Source organism: Globicephala melas, chromosome 18 (genome assembly GCF_963455315.2).
Source record: "Globicephala melas chromosome 18, mGloMel1.2, whole genome shotgun sequence".
Taxonomy (NCBI): domain Eukaryota; kingdom Metazoa; phylum Chordata; class Mammalia; order Artiodactyla; family Delphinidae; genus Globicephala; species Globicephala melas.
In genome coordinates this window covers 29,938,485-29,962,290 of record NC_083331.1, presented here as the reverse complement: position 1 = coordinate 29,962,290, position 23,806 = coordinate 29,938,485, and the positions used below count along the sequence as shown (strand labels likewise).

At 32.7% G+C, this 23,806-nt stretch overlaps 1 protein-coding gene across 3 annotated transcripts in view; it reads right to left on the bottom strand.

Annotated features, from left to right (window-relative positions):
* The window catches only part of PCDH17 (protocadherin 17), a 110,931-nt gene that overhangs the window by 69,523 nt on the left and 17,602 nt on the right, over window positions 1–23,806 (bottom strand). For 2 of the 3 annotated variants that reach the window (XM_060287943.1, XM_030830354.2), the window contains exons 2-3: window positions 4,176–4,234; window positions 3,870–4,042 (exon numbers count right to left, since the gene is read on the bottom strand). In XM_060287943.1, coding sequence (XP_060143926.1) covers window positions 3,870–4,042; window positions 4,176–4,234 — 232 coding nt within the window. The remainder of the gene's footprint in view (window positions 1–3,869; window positions 4,043–4,175; window positions 4,235–23,806) is intronic. The other variant, XM_060287944.1, reaches the window with a different exon arrangement.

The following is a 23,806-nucleotide window of genomic DNA, read 5'->3' as shown; positions in this document are numbered from 1 at the left end:
AAATACTAAGCACATTCTTTGAGATTTTTTTTAATCACACTAAGAGAAGCTAAAACAACTTCTTTCTATTATAGGTTTTATTAATATAAAATCCTTAAAGCTATCTTCAGCTGTAGTGCAGTACATCACACCTTCATTTAACTACTGAATCCTTTAAAATATTTTTTTCTAAAATAATGGGCAACACATACTAGTGCTGTATATTTGGGATGCTTAAACTGATGATAGCAAAAATACACAAATATCAGAAACAGAACAAATGGAAAAAATCTAACAGCACAAAAGAGAAGAAAAACAGTAAAAATTGAGCTAATAAAATAAAATCTCAAATGGACTAAGTTATTTGCAAAGGAAAATCATTATTAGCATAGAAATTTCCATTGAAAATATGAAGACTATTTTTTAAATTTACTTTAATTTCTAACTTAAAGAAATATTTTAATTTAAAATAGAACATTATTTTTCTTAATAGAGATAATTTAAACAGGGAAAGAAGCCAATTAAACTAATAAAAATATAAAATATAATTATACTACTGATTTTTTTAATTGAAAACTATTAAGGCACTACTATAAATTTTTAGGACAAGCAAAAGACTGATAAACAGGTTTCTTTTTGTTTAGCTTTTGTTTTAAAGGAAATTTATTTATGTTTTTTAGGGTATTTTAAAAGGCATTAAAAATTAGGGTTAACATATGAAACTTGGACATGAGATAATTGTTTGAATATGGCTGTCATCTTCTTTCATCTGTAAAGAAAATTATTCTTTGTAGGTGTGCATTAAATTAATTTGGCATTGGCTCTCATGATGCTTTTCAAATAAATTAATAGAGGACATTGACCAAGAAAATGGCTGATTGCTTCTTCAAACATTTTAATTTTTTTTTTCTGAGTAAACAATTCATTATGTGAATAGTATAAAGTATTGGTTAAGAGGGCAGACCCTGAAGGCATGCTATTTTATTTCTAATGCTGACTTCACTACTTATAGCACAGAACATTGAGAAAATTTCTTAACAACTATTAAATGTGAGAGTAACAGTAGTCACCTATCTATAAGTGCAATGGAAACTAAATAAGATATTATGTTTTAACCACTGAATAATTCAATGAATATAACCTATTTTGATGTTTTCCCTCAAGGTTCGCATACATGAACTTAAGTTTTAACTTATCCTTCAATGTTTATTTGATATCTAGTCATAGCAATGAATCAGAAAATATATTTGAGCTAATTCTCCCATTTGGGGATAAAGTTGTACAGAAAAGACACAAATTCCAGGCATATCTGGACCTAAGATAAAATTCCAACCTGCTTGGCAGGTTAATAAATTTCCCATAAGCTCAGTTTTCTTACATGTAAGATAAAAATGATAACTATCTTAGAGTTTGCAGGTTAAATATGTTAATGTTGAAATGAAGTTGGCACAGTTTATGGTAAGTAGGAAAAACTCAATAAATACTAGTCTCCTCCTCTGAATCTGGATAGGTAGATAGATAGATGTATGCATAAAATACATAGAAGAAAGAGAAAGAGAGAGAGAGAGGGAAGGAGGAAGACAAAAAGATTATCTAGATGATGGAGAGAGAAAGACAGATTGGAGGTAGACAGAGAGATAGATAGGGAGATAGATGGCAGATAAAGGTAGATGAGAGAGGAGATATGAGAGAGAGAGAGAGCCAAACAGAGAAAGGTCTCCCATCTCAACTAGTTACATACAGTTTCTTGAAGGCAGGGTTCAAGTCAAATTTATTTTTGATGTTCCCAAAAAATCTAACTTTCCTTAAATATTGAAAACATTTGATAATATTTATTAAATAAATGAATTGATGAATCAAATCTGTCGATCAATCAATGAAATACTCCTTCAAAATCATGTGTTAAAGTAGAAGTCAGTCTCTCTCCTATAAATTCAGAGATTACTTTCTAAGTATGGCTTTCAGATTCATAACTTTCTCGTGTTTGTTAATAAGGATATGTGGAAACTACTTGTTTTACAGGAGATATATCTATTGGCATTCTCACTCATAGACTAGCAATTATTTTATGTGTAATATTAATTAAAATATGTGTCAACCACATTTTCTTTTAAGAACAATAGCCACCTTTCTATGATATTACTTTTTGATATCAAAATAGGAAAAAACAGCTTTTCAGTATAAACTACATTTTCAGACATATATTTCATTTTTCTATAGGGGTCTTTTTTTCATTCTTATCAAATACATTGCTCAGTCAGTGGATGGAAAGGAATTAAAAAGTTAATAGTGAGCAGCAGGCTTTTTTAATTAACAAAGTTTCTCATGAAGATAGGACAAAATGCAAACTCTTTACTTACTCTATGCAGCTTTACAAATAGTGGCCAGTGAATTACCTGTAAATCACTTTATCACACACATAGATTAGTCTGTTAGGCTATGCATTCACATATCAAGATCCAATAACCCATTACTTAAAATGTGCCTAAAATATTCATATATTATAATATTGCATAGTCAAACCCATCAAGACCACTTAACTCACTTCAAGTAAACATTCAAGTGTGCAGGAACTGTGAATATTAGATAAGTATTCAAATAGCTTTTGTTTAAAATAATTTTTAAAACAATATTGCATTGTTATGCAAAAAGTTGCTAAGACATATCTGGCACTTATTACTTAGAAAAGAAGGCTTTTGTGAGGTTATCCTTAAAATAAAGCCAGCGTAATTATATTTAGTGCAGAAACTTTTATATATATGTATATATATATATGAATTTATTTCTGTATTGAATGTATGTGTGTGAGTGTTTGAACTCAAATTTCAACATGAATAGAGAAATTAAAAAGCATTCTATCTGCTGATGTATATGTGATAGGACTGACTGCACTAGAGTCAAAAATTTACTCTTTATGAATCACCAATCATTAAATGACTTAGAAGAATACATAAATATGTCCATATAGCTTAAATGTAGTCTCTCATAAAACTTAAATAAATATTAAACATATTTAAATACTATTAATATTTTGAAAACTAATATTAACTAATATAATATGCATTTGTAATTCTGAAATTCGATTTATACAACAGCTCTTTTCATTTCTTATAATTGGACATAACAAAAGCTTATTCACAACATCTAAGTCTCACACTTAAGACTAGCTTAATTCTCTTTGGGTGAATCATTAGTAAATATTCTATTGTGTTTGAAACAATAAAAATATCAAAATTAATTTAAAAAGGCATATCAAACTAATAAATTGAAGATAGACTTTTAGCAAAAAACATATGTATTTATGAAGAAGTATTTCTTTTTTAACTCTATCAGGGTAAACAAGTTCATGTTTATTTGCTATCCAGGAAGACTTAGACATAAATCAAAAGGAGCCAGAAGTCTGGCTTAGCTGTTATTTGACTCTTGAAAAACTATTTGGAAGCTAAAATCCACACTAAAAATACATCAACACTGATAAGAGCTATACAATTCCAATCGAGTTTTCATTTCACCTAAAAGCGTTGAATTTATTCATCTTAATCTGTATATTAAAATGTGCATATCTAGCTAACATATGCTATATTTTCCTTTAATAAAATGCAAAATAGCAAAGGCTGGAAAATGTTCATAAAGATAAGTACAATCTAGTGACTTTGGGCAAGTTCTCATCTTAAGAAGATTACAGACCAAAATCCATGGCCTTCCTTTTTCTGTGGTTACTGAGGTATTGAATAATTGCTTTCTGTCTGAGGCAACCTCAGAACTTGCTGTTCCTTTTGCTATATCGTCAATGGTCCATTCCAAGGTGATAAACTACAACTCTAGTACTATGAGGTTTATAATGATTGCTTAAGCTTTACACTTTGTAAGCATTGGAAGACTTCACTCACCTTGTTCAAGTGGTTGGCTTTTAGTTGAAGTAGTTTTCATCTTGAGTGCCTCCCTAACAGACATGTCACAGCAGGAGCCTTTGTTAGTGTCTTGGTCACTGTCAGCCTGATCACTGTCCCCGTGCCCACTGTCTCTCAGGCTGGCTCTTTCTGGGTCCTTAAACGTGGAGCTACTGAAATACATATAAAGAAAAAGAAGAGAAAGTGTTGTCTCTACGAGTTTGAATCTGAAGTGTAATCTCTAGCAAAGCAATTTTGACATGAATGCAAATGGGGAAGCTGAGAAAGTTATTTAATAGGCCTTACCTTTGAACAAACTGCTGCCTGCTGCCCATGTAATTGGGCTCTGCGGGAAAATTGTCTGTCTGCGAAAGAGAAGGAAAAAAATACGTATAGTTGTACACTGGACAAATCTCCTGCAGAGCAACAAGACTTCCTAGTGGAAAAATGATTAATAATTCAAAAATTCCCTTAATCTTCAAATTTGTACATTTTAATTAAATTGGAAATTGCTGACATGTAATTATGTACTCAGAACAATTAAATGATTCCGGTCCACAAATTACCTGTTAAAGTAAACAATGAGCCTGTCATAACTGGCATTCTCTGTTAGTACCAGGATGGATAACACTGTCTGTGTTGTTTCATTACTTAGATATTAAGATTGAATATTTGTGGGAGGAGTGGAAAAATGACCTAATTTCTCCATATTAAAAGCATGAATTATTTAATAATACTCATTTTTAAGCATAATTACATCATCTGCTGGGATTCTTTGCCCTTCTTGATATAACATCATTTAAAGTCACCCACTCCTCAATTAAGGGATATAAAACCTTTCCTTCAAATTTTACCAGTAACAAATACAGGCATGGCACCTATGGTCGGACTCATCTCTATAGTGCATCCTTATCTGCATCCTTACTATGGAAATTGTACTCAATACAAGGGAAAGGGCTGTTACTTCCTGGTTATTAAAAACAAAGTAAAATAAAAGTAAGAATTAAAATGTTACTTAAAGCAGTGGGAGTAAAGACACTGAGAAACGAGGCTTGTTTTTGTGTTTGTTTTTGCTGCTTCCAAACTGACGTGGATGTCTGCCAAATAGAACTGAATTCTCCTTGTACCGTAGAACAGAGTCTTTTGCGAAAAAGAGAGTAGATCTTTCATAGGTTTCCCTATACTGTACATTCATACACGTTACTTCTTCTTGCAGCTGACTCAGCAACAAAGGTTCTCCTGTTTTCTGCCTCACTTCATGTCACACCATTGTGCTCTGAAGCAGCTATGGGTTCCTACAAGATCATCCAGCATGCAAGTATCAGTGACACAGGAGCGTACAATTCATGAAGCAGAGGGACCAAGGTAAGGTTTAATGTAGAGCAGTATGTATTTTTCCTTATAAATAAGGCTAATTTAAACTAACAGGACTCTTTTTTTTAATCCCATGTAATAATTTAAATTATTTGGCTTTTTAAACTATTATTGGAAAAAACATGTTAACAGTAATAGCTTAAACTACTATCTAAGTTTCACTGTCTTTTAGAAGTTGGGGGACAGGAAAAACCCTCACAAATTTCTTAATCTATAATCTTTTCTTGCTGTTGTTCAAATGACCTTTGTCAAAATAAATGCAAAGATGAAGGTAAACAAGGTAGATTAATTTCTCATTTCTAATCCACTTTAACTAGTAATTGGTAGCAGACATTTTTTATTAACATGTTTTTACTAATTTCCAGATTCTGTGAAGCACCTTAATTGTTTCCATAACAAACTATCTATCTTTAAGGATAACTTTATGTTCTAGTAAAAGTAATAATGGAAACCAACACCAAGAGCAAAAATGTTTGCAAAAGAGTTTTGCCAATTTTAAAAACTAAAATTACTTAGAAACTCCACATTTAAACTTAAAATCATCTAGCTCATTTTTTGAATTGGTCAAAAACATGCATCATTATTGCTGTCAGTTAAAAGCTAAGCCTGAGTATCTTAGAACACTTCAGAAAAACAGAATCCAGGGTATTAAGGAGCAAGTAAAATGTAAAGTGAAAGTGTAAACTCTAGTTAGAAAATATAAGGGCTATTATAAGTAATCTTGTGATTTTAATGGCTTTGATTAGGTGGGACCTCATAGGATGTGGATCCCTATTCAGTTAGACACAGGGAGACTGACTGGGAAAACTTTTCTTCCCTTGTTCTAATAGGGACAGTATCTAAAATTTTTTGCATAATATCAAAGTTCTGGGCAGTTCTTATAAAATAAGATACTTTAAGTTCCTATTGAGTGAAGAGCTGTTTTAAATTATATGTGAGTATGTGTGCACACGTGTCTATGAATGTTTCTATGTATGTATCAGCGTGTTTGATGAGCACTGGGTGATGGTAATGCTACCAAATATTGTTCTGATGAAAGAAGAAAAACAATAGGAAGTTAGAAAAGAAGAATTTTGGAAAGGAAAGAAAGGCAGGGAGAAAGGCAAGGGAAAAATAGAAAGAGAGGAGGAAGAGAAAAACAAAAGGATATACAAAGGAGGAGAAATGAGGGTGGAGGGTGGTAAAAACAGGCTAAAGAAAGTTGGTTTATTATTGTAGAATTTCACAAAGTACAATTTTAGAAGTCTGCAACTTAATCAGTAGCAGAGTATCAGGAGTTTATTAATAATGTCTGCCAGCATTCATTCATTAAAATAGGTAGGAATGTGAGAGGCTGTGTCTGTTTATAATTACCATAATGAAATAGTCATTTGGCCTTTAATAAACATATGACTAATTCACTATAAAAAACACACTAGTTTTAATATAGAAAATAACATTTTCATTATCCAGGCTCCAAGGATGTCTGAAAACTCATTTCAAATAATCTGAAATAAAATAACAGTATTTACATAGAAAAACAAACAGAAAATAGACAAAAAAGCTAAATGTATTACAGCATCATTTAATTTAGAAATATAAGGGCTTTCAGCTATTTTCCAACACTGTATTCTAAAAATCAAATTCTATCTTGTACGTTTATAATCCTTAACCATTAAGTCTAGAAAGAAAGTAAAATTTGAGGTCAGACACTTGTAGATTTTTAGGTCTTAGCAGAGTAATTAAAATATTCATATGAGTAATTAAAATATAACTTTTGAAAATTTTATCCTTTTCCATACAAGGATAAAATTAGAATGTTTTCCCTTCAAACACAACTTGAACACAGGAACTATTAACTTTTATTTTTAAAACATATCATTTGTTTATTATTTAAAAAAATGGATCCCTGGAATTGATGGCTAGTTACAAAAAAGTTCTAAAGCAGACACTTTGAAATAAACTGTAGGATATGATTATCTTTTTAATCTATTTCACTCAGAAATAAAAAGACAAATATTTTGCTGTTTTTTTTAAATGATCATTTGCTCATAATGATCACTTAAATATGAACTAACTTATAAAACTGAATGGCCCTCCTAATTTGATTTTTTTGTTATTTTTTGGATGAAGATAAAAATTTAGATATTCTTTCTTTTGTTCAGAAAACATAAACAAATAAACAAGTAATCAAGTAAACAAACACACAGTGGAAAAGTCTGTATGATATGAATGGTTTCTTTGATTATTTACCTTTATGCACTTCTCTTCTAGTACTCAGCAAATTGTAGTAAATTTATAAATGATACTTGAAATCATAATTTTTATCAGCAGTAGTCAATAATAAACTATTCCTAAGATGTGCCATCTTCTACTACTTGCTCATCTATTAGGACTCTAAAAAAAATCGTGATTTTAAAAACGAGTGTCTCTGAAAAAGACCAAAAGAAAGCACCTACTGAAGCTGAACCACATTGCCTGAAATTGGGAAAGCTTTATTTGTGGAAGTAGATTAATTTGACATGACCACTTACATGTATCTAGAGAAGTTGATCTGAAAATGGATAGCAAAAAGAGTCAAAATAGATATTTTTTACTCTTAGAATAGTAAAAATGGAACATTTAAAAATATATCCAGCATTTGACAAAACTCAATATCTATTAATGATAAAAATTCTCAGCAAATAGGAATAGAAGGACACTTCTTCAACTGCATAAAGAGCATCTATCAAAAAAGAGTATAACTAGCATCACACTTGAAAGACTGAAAGCTTTCACCACTTCTATTCACCACTGCACTGAAAGTCCTAATATGTTCAATAAGGCAAGAAAAACAAGTGAAAGACATACAAATTAGAAAAGGAGGGAAAAAATGTTTCACAATGCTATTGTATTCTCAGATAATAGTATTGTTCAAACAGAAAATAAGAAAGAATCAAGACAAACAAAAACAAACAAATAAAACTTCTCAGAATGAGTAAATAAGTTAAGCAATGTTGCCATGTCCAAGGTCACCACACAAAAATCAATCATATTTCTATATACTAGCAATGAACTAGTTGGAAACTTAAATATCCAAAGCAATACATTTATAATATGTCCCTAAGAGTCAAATACATAAGCAAATAGATAATTTTTAAAAATAAGTACAGAATCTGTATACTGAACATTACAGAAACTGATGGAATAAATCAAAGAAGGTCTAAATAAATGGAGAGGTTTATCACGTTTATGGATTGAAAAATTCAACATGGTAAAGACATCAATGTTCCTCAAATAATCTATACATGTAACATAATTCCATTCATATTCACTGCATGATTTTCTATAGCTATAGACAAGAGGACTCTAGAACTTAAAACAGAAAGAACTGCAATAGCCAAAATAATTTTGAAAAAGAAGATTAAATTTGAAGGAATCACACTACCCTATTTAAAGTATTACTATGAAGCTACATAAATCAAGACAGTGTAGTATTGTCAATGGAAAAGACACATAGATCAATGGAACAGGAGAGACTGTTCAGAAGCTCACAGAAATCCGGCCAACTAATTTTTGACAAAGTTGCAGAAGGCAATTCAATAGAAATGAACCTTGGCAATTCAGCAAAAATGAACACTTTGTAAAAACAAAACAAAACAAAAACATAAAAATTTGAAATTGACCATAGATCTAAATGAAAAACATAAACCTATAAAAGTTTATAAGAAAACCCTGCAGAAAATCTATGTGACCTAATGTTAGGCAGAGTTCTTAGACATGATACCAAAAGTATCATTCATAGGGAAAAAAAAAGACCAAAATTAACCCAATAATTTGGTATTTACCTTAAATAAATGAAGACTATGATCACACAGAGATCTGTACATGAGTATTTCAAGAGCTCTCTTTGCCAAAACTGGAATCATCCCAGATATCTTTCAATAGGTGAACAGATAGACTGTGGTACATACACACAGTGAAAAACTATTTAACAATAAAATAATGAACTACTGAGGCAACGACTTGGATGAATCTCAGAAGCATTATGTTGAGTGAAAGGAGCCAGTCTCAAAAAAGTTGCACAGTGTATGATTCCATTTATAAGATTTCTCAAAAAAGCAAAAACTATTACAACAAAGAATAGATCAGTAGATGCCAGGAGTTAAGGTTGACTATAGAGATATAGCATGAGGAAGCTTTTTACGGTGATAGAACTGTCCTGGTTGTGGTATTAGTTTCATGAAGCTATATATGAAAAAAATCACAAAAAACATAAAACACAGAATTCTACATTCCAAAAAAGGTTCATTTTATTGGATGCTAATAAAAATTAATTCCAAACATACATATAAGGTGATCATATGCATCTCATATACACTGAGGATTTTTTCTGTCTCACAGAGGATTATAAAACTACAAATTCTTTCATTAGTCTCAATAAAGAGTATTTCTGAACTTTGTCTTTTAAAATTATACAGAGCCAACTTTCAAAACACTATTTAGAAATCCCATATTCATTTGGACAGACTACAAATGGATTTGAGATATAAACCTCTATTTAGCCACACTAACAAACCCAAGCAACACTCTATAAGACAGTCGTCTTAAATATGAATTATTTAGCTCAATTTTCATATTTTTTCAAAGATGTTTTCCTTGCGTGCAGTTCTCATTTACCCAGACATAAAATAGATACTTTAAATAAAGATTTCAGACTGCATTTATTGCAAAGAAGTAGCTTTTTCTTTCAATGCATGAAAAAATATGGGTATATCATGAAGAACTAGGAACCATCCTTAGAAATGGTGAGTTTTTTAATTTGGAGAATACCTCATGAAATTGATTCTACGTTTGTAAGTAAGTGAATAGAATATCCTTGTAAAGACTAAAGACATTGAATATGAAATTATTAGCATCTAAGATGCACCAAAGCGTATACAGAATAGTCAAAATAATTTTACAACTTTGATAGTAAAATTAGGATAATACTATTTAAGTTGTGTGGTTTTATATGAGATAATATATGAAAATTCCTTAGTTATAAAATACCATTCCTGTTATAACTTTTAAATTTTTTACTTTTTTATTTTTTTAATTTTTGTCTGCACCACACAGCTTGCAGGATCTTAGTTCCCCAACCAGGGATCAAACCCCAGGACCCCTGCAGTAGAAGCACAGAATCCTAACCACTGGACCACCAGGGAATTCCCACTTTTAAATTATTTTTTAATCTTATAAGCAGCACTGTAATGATCATGAAATAACAATAACTGGATGAAAGTCTGGTAAGTTGTAAAACAATACTTGAATTTCTAAAAAATGAGATAACTATGCGATGACAAAAACAAAGACCTCATCTTTTTGAATCTCATTTCTAAAGAATTTCTAAGAAAAGTATCAGAGTACTATTCTCCAAATGTATCCCTGCAAAAGGAACAGAGAAAAATATTGTGAGCATTAGGAAACTGGATTCTATAGTTATTTTTCACCATCACAGATACTGTTTAAGTAAATGGTTCTAGAATTCAATTTGTGGTTAGTGCAATAACTGTGAAAAATATATGCACAATACCTTGGTTCTATTTAACAGGATTATTTTATATTTCCCATTATAGAGTCATGAGACAGTCAGGAAATTTCCTATGGAGAGAACAATTTTGACAAACCAAACATCTCTGGCATTTCCAGAATCATTGTTGTGTAAACACAGAAGACAGTAGTTTATAAACTGCTGGAATTCTTGATATTATTTTGCTTTTCTACATCTGTTTCTTTACCAAAGAGGAGACCTTTGGGACAGAGACTCAGCAGGTAAATTCATTCCACAAATACACATTTAGTTCAAACCATGCACAATATAAAAAATCTAGTATCCACCAACGTAAAATTCACAGTATCTGATATTCTATCAAGAATTACAAGGCATGAAGTAAACCAGGAAAACATAACCCATACCTAGGTTATAGCCCATCAATCAATAAAACCCATCAATCAATAAAAACAGACCCAGGCATGAAAAAGATGACAGAATTAACCAATAAGGACCTTAAAATCTATTAGAATTTTGAAAATATGATCAGGAATGTAAAAGCATGACCCTGAGAGTAAGTGCCTCAAATTTTGAGCCCCAGGAACCTCCCTTGCAGTATCCCAATCTTGGGCCTAAAGGTGAGAAATAGATGGCCCAAAAGACGCAAAATGAAACTTCCAAAAGTGAAAACTATAATATTTGAAATTAAAAATACAATGAATAAGGGCTTCCCTGGTGGCACAGTGGTTGAGAGTCCGCCTGCCGATGCAGGGGACACGGGTTCGTGCCCCGGTCTGGGAAGACCCCACATGCCGCGGAGCGGTTGGGCCCGTGAGCCATGGCCGCCGGGCCTGCGCGTCCGGAGCCTGTGCTCCGCAACGGGAGAGGCCACAGCAGTGAGAGGCCTGCGTACCGAAAAAAAAAAAATTACAATGAATAAGACTGACAACAGATTAGACAATGAGGGGCAAAAGATGTAGCATTTTGCACCAAGTTCTAGAAGCATCTGTCTCAACAATTATATATTTAATATTAAATATCTACTTTATGTTTATCTGTATAAGCTTTATATATTTGAGTACACATCCTTTTTATAATTTTGTAATATATAAGAGAGCAGACAGATATGTCAAATACAAAAAGGCTCTCCCAGAGGTTGCAATACAAATACGAAGAAAGCTTTCATTCTAGAGGTATTGATCTAGAATTGGAATTATTGAAGAAAAATGAAAGTGTATATTTGACTCTTTGAAGTCATCATTAAGATAAAACTTCTCACAGACTAATTTTGGGTTGGATGTGTAGTCATGGTGTTGAATCACATCATTATAGCTTCAGTTATACTTAGATGATCAGTGTTTTCCTAATCCAGAGGAACAGGGGAGTGAAATTTTGAAAATTCCTTTGAATTAGGGAGAGAAGATTGATTGCATATATTGATGCCACTGGGTTGAAAACAAAACGAAACAAGTTGAACTTTTCCCTTAATTCAAAGGCACTGCTTTCCCCATTGATAACAGTATTCTCTTTGCAGCACTCTGAACACAAGGGAGTGTTAAGAGGTGAATAATTCACTTTAAGCTTTTTCATACCAACATTGCTTCTGATAGCTCTGCCTTCAACAGAATATATGGTGTGATTCTTTCCACATTGCTGAAGTAGCCAACAGCACTTTAAGCCACCGCTTATAAAATTATCTGACAGCACCTATAGCTCTGAAATTTCTATAGTGCATGAGGTATGGCAATAACTGTATTTATCAGTGATTTTCAAAATAATACATTTTATACAAATATAGTGTGGTCCACACTTATGTACTAAAGGTATAAGAAAAAAAGTGAGAAATTCTTACCACATTTAGCAAAAACTGACATTAAGTTAAAAATGGGAGGACAAGAACAGCCATATCCTGTTAAGTGAGAATTGCAAGTCTACTGCCCAATTAGGATGACTTAGATGCATTTTTAAAGTGATGTGGCTGTATCTGAAAACCTCTTGCAAATGTTAACCCTTTTATAAATGGCACTGATAAGTTCAGTAATAACTGGTGTGCCAGAATTTAATTATGTAATCTGTGAATCTTAAAGAAAATCATCTTTGACAAGAAAGAAGAAAATCTAAGTACGCAAAAGGTAAGATGAGAGCTATTTGTTATCTATAAAAGCATACAAAATAGAGAATGCTGCACATTCTTTTTATATATTTGCTGAAGGGTGGAGCCCAGAGGCCACCGAGGCACCACTGAATGCTAGCTGTACTTTCCCACTAGCAACAGCAGCACATTATGCCATGAGCGGATATTTTAGGAAAAGAATCCAAACTTACTAGAAGATTGTTAATTTCAACATCCTTAATTAATCCATTTTCTTCAAGGTGGTAAGCCTCTCCATCTCAACTCTAACCAATATTCAGTCCTCCCTTTTCCTTCCAAGTGGCGGGGGAAGTTTGGAGTTGTTTTCTGTTTTCTTGCTAACTCTTTGCCAGACATTTAGTCTTAGGAAACTCTCCTCTGCTTTCCTCCTATCATATTCTTTTCCCATCTCTATTAAGAATGCAGAAGAATTTTCCCCCTGGAGGGAATATCTGAAACTACGTTCTCTGCAGTTGGGCCTCTAAGACTAACAACTCAAAAATTATACATTGCCAATAAAAATTCATTACAAGCCTGAATTTCTGGAATACTCCATATATGAAGAGAAAGAGTGAAAAAAGAGGGAGACAAATTAGTGACACATTCTTTTGAATGCTCCTTTCTGCAAAATATATTTCCTTAAAATCTTATTTTATTAATTTTAAGAAACTTGCTACTAAGCATATGGAAATTTTTAAAAATTGAATTATTTAGATTTAAGCCAGCTTTAGTCCAATTCACTTAGCTAATATGGGCATGCCTTGACACTATACCTCACTGAATCTAAATACATGTAAATGGTATAACTGTGTCTATACTGTACTTGGAGATTTGGAGTATGCTGTCCTACATTAGGATCTACAAAGTGGTATTATTGATATTTATTATTCATTCTTCTCAATTGCCCTAGGAGAGACAATACTATTACTGTCCACATTTTTTTTAAGCAGAGAAACTACAGCTGACTTTCATAGGAGTGCTTGTCATATACCCAATTCATTGTAGAACAATAACACTTGCCAGAGACTGCCAGGACAAGTCAGTTGATATACTGCCTCTCTGAGAAATATAATGATCCATACCAATATTTTCAAAAATAAGTTAATGAGAAATTAATGTGAATTGCCTTGAAATGATCTTAAAAATTATTGTTACATACTAAGCAAAATAGTACTACTATACCCCTAATAACAAAATGGCTCTTTATGCACTCTACCTTTCCTTTTATACTTTCACATTAAATTATTTTAATATGCTTAATATTATATTTAACTCTAATGACTAGATTTTTCCTTTGGTCAATAACATAAAAAGGTAATAATGGCCATTTATTATCAAATATACTAATGCATACAGTAGGCTTAATTGTATAATTACAATAATTATAGTCATATATTATCAATTGCCAAAATAGGCATTTCTGAACACTCACTTTTAAAGTGCAAATTAAAGGTATTACATTCAGTCGATCATCATGTGAAATTCCTAAAAGACAAATAACTAATTTAAAAAGTAAATCAAACTGTATGCTTGCTATCCATTTCATCAGTTTATTTTTTCACAATACACTAAAATTAAAAACTTTATGAATGCAATGATTTTGGTAAACACAATTCACCAGTCTTGCTGCTCAAAATATTAAATTGTTGATCAGAAGATAGTCAATTATTATTTAAAAAATGATTACATTTTGCAAATGCAACAAAGAGTGATCAACAAGATCTGTTTCTTATCTGATTTTGCATCAGCCTTTCAAGTCATCAACTGTCCAGGTGCATTCCAATTCTTAATAGGAGAAAAAATAGGAGGAATTCAAGGTGAAATTGAATAAATCAGCAGCTTTCTAATGTTTTCCTTCCTCTAAATCTTGATAAGCATAGAGAATTTTTAACTCTTTATAAGTAACGATTCAGCCAACCAGATAAACAGCCAATATATTTTACAATAACTAGTATATACTTTGGGTGAATTTTGAGTCCCCAACCTTTTGCATGAGTTTCAAAGATAACTTTGAAACTCATGCAAACCCCTTCCAAAACATAAAAATTATATAAAATTATAAATTAAAAAAATAACCCTTTAGATTTGAATTTCTGTCTTAAAAACAAGAGTAATTTGAAAGCACAGTTATGAAAATTTAGGAGATAACATACAAGGAATTTGGAAGACTTGTCCTCAGAAATGAATATTAAAAAGAAAAAGAAATTCCTAAATTTGAGAAAAAATTAATTATTAATCAAATTTGTAAGTATTAGATTACTAGAATATTTTTCATTTTCCCTCTGAAATATAAGTATCACATTTAAAATGCATGATTCAGTGGAAATAGCTATTTCAGGTTGACGTTCATACCTGAAATTAAAATAAAGTTAAGTGTCTTTACTAATGTTAGCATATTTTTAAACATTAGCATAAAATGAAATGAAATATCTCTACTCTTTATCAGACTGTCACTTAATACCTAATTCAAGAATCCCCAGCTCTTTCTTTGCTTGAAGACTTTAATTCTAAGAATTTTTCTCCTCTAGTGAAAGAAGCAATGTTATCTAGAGAATCACTTCATGAGACAATAAGCCAGCATTCCTCCAATAACTGGTTTTGAAATAACAGATAATCATTTTGATTTTGTTAGAAACTATTTAAAGTCTACATAGTGCAGTTTTTTAGCAAACACTCAAATAAAAAAAAATTAAGAAATATTATTAACAGTTAGTAATGACTTACAAAATTGGTTGGTGAATCCTGGCTGGCTAAGGGGCTCATTCTCTGTATTTGAAAATAAAGTTTTATTGGAACTCAGCCATGCCCTTTCATTTATATGTTGTCTATGGTTGCTTTCATGCTTCAATAGCAAAGTTGAGTAGTTGTGACAGAGACCGTACAATCCCCGAACTTTAAAATATATAATATCTGGCCCTTCATTAAAAAAAAAAAAAAAAATTGCAGGCTCCTGACTTAGAAAGACGAAGTCTCACTTCTTAACCATATAATTAATATTTCTTTACTCTACTCACTCCTGTAGATAAAATAGTAATGAGGCATTTTTACATATGCACTAGGCTTAATTAGGTCATGGTTTAGGAAAAAACACGTCATTTTCATCCTCTGAAGGACACAGACTTCCTCACAGAGTATGCACTTGGAAGGTACCTGATTGAAAAATGATTTATATTTTTAAGTGATTTAGGTTTTAGGTGATTTATAGCATGTTTATATTCAATTCCAAACAACTTAAAACTGCGGAAACAGTACCATCATGGGAACACCTAAAACAAAATGCACTCAGATGCATGAAGTTTCCTGAATTGTATTACAGGTTCCTCTAGAGTGCACTTAGAATAAGAGTAACTAATTCATTCCCAGAGAAAAGAACTCTTCAGTTCTGAGAACTCTGCTGTGCTTCCTTACATATTTTAGAGGTTGATGTCGTCACAGTATTTCAACTCTTCCAAATGTATTATTTCCTTTCAGCCTCACTGGATGGGGCCATTATAATTATTTCTATTTTATGTATGGAGAAGCTGAGGCCTGTGGAATTCATGAAACGCTAGCCGAGGTTCCAATATGAGTAAGTAATATGAACGAGTTACTTTGACTCAACATTTTGCACTCTTTCAAATAAAAAACCTGCAAGTACTATATGATTCATCTTGCTTTTGTGTGTATTGTCCTTTGCTTTCTATTTTATTCTATTTATCATTGTCTGTTGTGTTTTACAGATTATTTTCATTCTAATCATGCTTGTTAATCAACACTCCCTACAGAGTTCTAATACCAGGTCACAGCCCCTTGAATAGCTTTATTCCTATAACAGGGCAGCTCTGAATTAAACACAAATAAAAGCAATGACATCTACTGGACAATTTTGATTAGAATAAAAGAATCAAAACCAGTCTGTGATCAAATCTGAGAATCCAGGGCTGCTTCTGGAGTCTCCAAAATTTGGAAGTATTTTCACTACAAATGAAAATACTATAGGAACAACTACAGAACCTCTTGACACTACTGCTGGTTTCCCATTTGAAAGACCCTGTGACAACATGTTGTACATAGGCTCCAGCAGAGTTTTTGACACTTCCTATGTGGAAGCCTTAAAGAATTTTCTTCTAAATTGACCTGCAGTCTAGGGACTAAGTTGTATTACTTTATTGCAGCAATTTTCATGCTATAAGATGTTCCCATAATCTATAGATACCTCAATAGAAATGAATGTCAAATATGATATCCCAACTGGTGTAGGAGTAAAAACCCTAAACTCTGAGTCAGATGACATTAGTTCTCTATTCCTGGCAAGCTGCGGTAACATTTCTGTGCTTCAATTTTCTCACATGAAAAGAAGTGTAAATGAAATCAGGAGCTGTCAAATGTCTCTAACTTTCTAGTATTCATTGCCCTAAAACAGTTCTTTTGTGGAAAATTCTCTTCAGTTTCTACCTACTGTGAGTTTTTCTTCCTGCAGGATCTCCCTGCATAAAATGCACAGTTCTTAAGGAAGACTTAAAACTATCTTACAACTTCAGAGTTAACTTTCGTAGTTTAAGAATGTTTAGGGGCTTCCCTAGTGGCGCAGTGGTTAAGAGTCCGCCTGCCGATGCAGAGGATACGGGTTCGTGACCCGGTCTCAGAGGATCCCACATGCCGCGGAGCGGCTGGGCCCGTGGGCCATGGCCGCTGAGCCTGTGCATCCGGAGCCTGTGCTCCACAACGGGAGAGGCCACAACAGTGAGAGGCCCGCGTACCGAAAAATGTTTAGACATCTAAAAATTAATTTTCACAAGATAGTCTATCAAAAATCAGTCACATTTTAAAATGTCTATTTAACAGTAAAACAAAAGTGATCACTTCTGGTTCCAAGAAGTCAAAATAGAAATGTACAGTAAAATACATTTGCATTCCAGGAAAATTACTTTTTTATAAGCATAAGTAATCTGGGATAAAACTATACTCTTGTACAAATGCTAACGTTGAGGCCAACTGAAATTTTGTTTTTACAGGGAATATGTCTACATATCAGCACCCTGAAGTTTAACTGCTCCAGAATATTTTATTTTTTGTTGTTAAAGAAAATAATAATATGTTAATATTTCTTCAGAATTTAGCATCATCAATATTATTTATAGGCACAATCATATTTCATTCTTGACACTTATGACAGCCCTATGAGTAACAAATATTATTACACCTGATAAGAAAACAGAAAAAAGAAGTTAAGCAACTTGCTCTGAACTGAAAAGCAAGTTTTGTTTTGTTTTTTTTTAAAACCAAGTCATTGGGAACAGAATCTCAGTGTAAAAAATCCGTCAGTCAGAGACGGATGAATTATATGAACTATAAGATATCCATTAATTGGCCAAGAATTCCACCATTTATATGAAACTACATCATCGACAAATAAAGATATCTATGCTACATTTATATAATTTTGAGGAAAAAGCAGCTTTAATATATTATGTTTTGTATGTACCACTTTATTTTTTTTTTGCGGTACACGAGCCTCTCACTGTTGTGGCCTCTCCCGTTGCGGAGCACAGGCTCCAGACGCGAAGGCTCAGCGGCCATGGCTCACGGGGCCCAGCCGCTCCACGGCACACAGGATCTTCCCGGACTGGGGCACGAACCCGCGCACCCTGCATCGGCAGGCGGACTCCCAACCACTGTGCCACCAGGGAAGCCCTGTATGTACCACTTTTTAAAATTGAAATATAGTTGGCTACAATGTTGTGTAGTATATGCCACTTATTGTAAAAATCTAGTTATGTGTGTGTTTGCGTGGGTGTATGTCACGTATTACTCATCCCAGCGGCGACTGGTATAACACCTCAAAATTAAACATATTAATATTTCTCCGGTAAAATAAATATTGATATTAACACTAAGTGGAATAAATAAAAATTTAAAATAGCCTTAAATCTGTTCAGGCCTGAGTCCTTTAGATTTCAAAATTAGAGAAGGGATTGTGGACTGAACCAAAAAAGTTAGCAATAGCTACCTCTGAGTTCTAAATTATAAGCAATTATAACTTTTTAAATTCAACTTTATCTTCAGTCCACAAGTGTATAATGAGTTCTAACTATATACTGGACACTGTTTTAGGTATGGCTTTTTTAGTGGAATTTTTGCAATAAGTAAGAATTCCTCTTAAAATTAGGGAAAAAATATAGTCAGTATAAAAAAAATGAAAAGAGAAACTCAAAGTCACATATACTGGAAAATAGCTTGAAATTATTTTAATGAATAAAACAATTTTTGCATATCAGGCTTTTGTATATAACTGTTTTTCCCAAGAGTAAAGTATCTTCTTCTAAGAAAACTGTTAACTTGCTTAAAATCAAGCAGGAAGGGAATAACTGGCCCTGTGGTCAAATGTAGCCAATTCATCCCTGGAGGCTGACTATAAATTCCCAGTTTGATAGTACAGTAGTTGAAATCCAAAAGACACTAGACCAGCAATGACCACACAGGTCTTGAGGCACAGTCTCAGTGGAGCAACTTCATCTTTGAAATATGTCACACACAAAAAATAAGGTTCCAAAAATCTTATTTTTCAATACATATTTACATATCAATTGTCCTTGAAGAGCTCTTCTTTAGTGGTTACCTAATTCTATGTGGGTTTTTTGGTAGGGATTTGCATGAGTATTTTATTAAAATGTATAATTATTCTTACAAATTTAATGTCATTATCTGAATAATTTCTGGGTATGCCAGGTTTTCTGGACAAATATTCTCTGGTTTACCTTGACAAATACAAGTTCCTTAGCTTTTCAGAATACCTGTTTTCAGACTTGTGCCAATTAATATGGAAATTAATTTTCAGTATCTTTGGCCATGAAGAATGGTTAGGTGCCTCTCCTGGTAGAAACAGTGATTTTCTTTTTTTTCCAAGTCCTTTTGATTATTTTTAGACCTGTAAGGTTTTTCTGTTTTTTTTTTTTAATACAATTTTTAAAGGTCACTTTCCATTTACAGTTACCACAAAATATTGACCATATTCCCCATGTTGTACAATACATTCTTGAGCCTATTTACACCCAATAGATTGTACTCCCACCTTTATCCTGCCCCCACCCACCCCCTGGTAACCACTAGTTTGTTCTCTGTATCTGAGTCTGCTTCATTTTTGTTATATTCACTAGTTTGTTATATTTTTTAGATTCCACATATAAGTGACATCATACAGTATTTATCTTTCTCTGACTTATTTCACTTAGCATAATGCCTTCCAAGTCCATCCATGTGGCTGCAAATGGCAAAATTTCATTTTTTTTATGGCTGAGTGGTATTCCATTGTATGTGTGTGTGTATATATATATATATATATATAAAACACATCTTTATCCACTCATCTGTTAATGAACACTTAGGTTGCTTCCATATCTTGGCAATTTTAAATAATGCTGCTATTAACACTAGGGTGCATATATCTTTTCAAATTAGTGTTTTTGTTTTTTTTTCCAGATATATACCCAGGAGTGGAATTGCTGGGTCATAGAGCCTCCATACTGCTTTTCACAGTGGCTCCAACAATTTACACTCCCATTAACAGTGTACAAGGGTACCCTTTTCCCCACATTCTTGCCAACATGTGTTATTTGTGTTCTTTTTGATTGTAGCCATTCTGACGGGTGCGAGGTAATATCTCACTGTGTTTTGTGTTTTTTTTGCGGTATGCGGGCCTCTCACTGTTGTGGCTTCTCCCGTTGTGGAGCACAGGCTCCAGACGCGCAGGCTCAGCGGCCATGGCTCATGGGCCCAGCCGCTGCGCGGCATGTGGGACCCTGACGGACTGGGGCACGAACCCGTGTCCCCTGCATCGGCAGGCGGACTCTCAACCACTGCGCCACCAGGGAAGCCCCCTCACTGTGGTTTTGATTTGCCTTTCCCCAATGATTAGAGATGTTAAGAATATTATGTCTCCTTATTTTGGGTCCATTAGACACATTTTTGTGTAAATATAAAACACAAAGTAGATAATTCTCCCAAAAAAGAAGAATTTTTCTCGTCACTGATTGTTTGTTTTCTTTTTCCTTCTTTACAAAACAGAGGATCAGGTTGTAATATATAGTTTGAAAAATATTTTTTTCCTTTCTCTGAAGGAGCATGAGTTTATTCAAGCAGAGTCAGGTAGTTTATAAAACTATGAACTTAATATAAAAAAGACAAAGTATGAAACTCTTCCCAGTCTAATTTGATTTACGGATCCTGATACCCTTTTTCTTGAGAGGACAGAACATCAAAAATATGAAATGGTGCACCTAGTAGCATGGTGCATAAATAGCTCAAACTGAAAGCATAACAATAAGCTCTCCATCTATTACTGCAGAACCTATAAATAAGCATAATGAAAATCATGACACATTATTAAATTATTCTGTATTGCCTCTATTCATTAAAAAAAAAGGATGAGTGCATTTAAAATACGTTCACATGTCAAATGACATGCAAGGCCTTGCAACTGAGATAATGCTGAAAGGAATATTTGTAAAGGGCAGATCCATGGTCTTATATGGCTTATCAAGATTACGATAGAATTATGAGAAATCCGAGTACTAATTGCTTCACACCAAAGTGGTGGTAGCATAGTATCTAAAACTTTTACATCATTCACCTGCACCATGTGTGTTCTAATATTATGGTCAATAAAAAAAAAAATTAGAAAGCTTTAGAGAAAAGTTGCCCTGTCAATGAGCCCTTAAATGGATTCTTTTTTCAGTTTCCATGTCAATTTAACATACTAGATTATTTTAACAGCGCTGGATTGTAAATAAGGAAGATCTGAATCCTATTAATGGAATTATGCTGCCAAAATAATCAATTTCATACTTAACAAGTTTCCAAGTATTTGGAAAAGCTGTGAAATGGGATTATAAGGTTAAGCTGTGTACATCTGGCTCATCACTATATAAACATTTCAGAAATCTGATCTCATAGGCTGAAGAAACACCCATCTAATCATGATTCTTTTCCAAGTTACATGGACTTCAGTGAGCAGAGAAGTACACAAACGCTGACAAGAAATCATGATCAATTTACATAATGTATTTCTCCTGTTAGGCATATAATTTTGTCATATATCACCCTTCTGAGTGAAGACATAAATATTTTAGGAGGGTCCTGTGGTATCATACTTATGTTGGTGAAAGGGGTTGGGAAGTGCCCAAATTTTTGAAATTAAGGATAATCACCTGTAATACTAAATACTGCTTTTTTCTTATGTCATGGTAAGTAATTTTAGTGTAATTGGATGTTGTAACTATAAATGTAGTGTAATATAGATCCAGAAAATAATTAATGAGAAGCAGGAGTTTGTGAATAAAACAACAGTAAAAAGTTTCCCAGTCCTTCTAGTTAATAGAAACCTTAAGTTGAACATTAGTTGCTTTAACCAGATTCAGGATTAAATAACTGTGCTGATGCTTTGTCAAATACACACCAGCCCATTAAGCCTGATTTTATTTTTTGAAATTTTGTTCAAAAAGATAATTGGGTTAAAAATGTATTGAATATGGTTCTATCAAATTAACTTCAAATGTCCAACTTGAAAACATTAGGCTTTGGAACTGTGATCCAAAATGGCAACTAAAGGTCAATGAATCAAATTTCCAATTACATTTCCTGGGAGCAGATAGGTGCAATAAAACATAATGATTGAATTTTAAATGCTTTCATGCACCTTTTATCTGTTTCCCAACATGTTGATTCTACCTTAATGCTCTAATAAGATAGGTTTATTACAATTAACCAACTGAAATAATATCTCCTTTTTCCAATTATTTATATCATATTACCTGGGGATATTGAATTAGAGCTCCTTTCCTTCTCCGATCCCTAGTGCCTTTCCATCACCATCCCACGCTTTCACCAAAAAAACCCAAACTATAATATCATTAAAAAACAGATGTGTCCTTGGAGATTTAATTTCTCTAGTTAAACAATGAGTATTTAAATAAAGCTGAGGTTCACTGAGGCTTAATGGAAAATTTCAAATGAAAATAATTTTAATGAATTTGTTGACGAAGTTTAACTATAAATTTACCTTCCTTATGTTATGAACTGATATGTTAGTCTATTTCTCTGACCTGCATAGGCATAAATATATGAAGAAGATTTATCCAGAGGTAAAAAACTAAGCATTCTATTTTCGGGAGTGGCAGATGGAGGATTCTTTCTCTACTCTATCTCAATAGCGAACACTCTTGCCTGAAGAACAAAAAGAGGGAGTCATGTGGAGAGGTTTATTTTATTGTTTTTACACAAAAAAGAACATCAATAATTTACTTCTTAAAATATATACTCAAGTCTAGATTAAGGGAAATACAAGAAGCTTTTTAATTTTAACTAAATAAATATGTGTCTTGTCTATTAAATGCATTTTAATAATGTTAAACATAATACTATCAATCCAACCCATCTGAAATCCAACCCACCCCATATAGCTCCACTATGTAAAATAACTATATAATCTCAAGTCCAAATGTATATGTAGTCAAGCTCTCCGTATCCTCAGGTTACACATTCTCAGATTCAACCAATCTCAGACAGAAAGTATTTGGGGAAAAAAAAATCCAGAAAGTTCCAAAAAGCAAAACTTTAACTTGCTGCAAGCTGGCAACTATTTAACTAGCATTTACATTGTATTTAGAACTATTTACATAGCATGTACATTGCATTTGGTATTGTGAGTAACCTAGAGATAATTTAAAGTATATGTGAGGATGTGTGTAGGTTATATGCAAATACTATGCCATTTTACATAAGAGACTTGAGCATCTTTGGATTTTGGAATCCACGGAGGTCCTAGAACATATTCCTCACAAATACTGAGGGAAAACTCTATAGTTAAATATTAATCTGGTTATAAATACCACCATGGTCTCATCAACCTATATATCTACATTCTTTTAAAATATTTAAGTTATATACTAATGTGCAACATTCTTA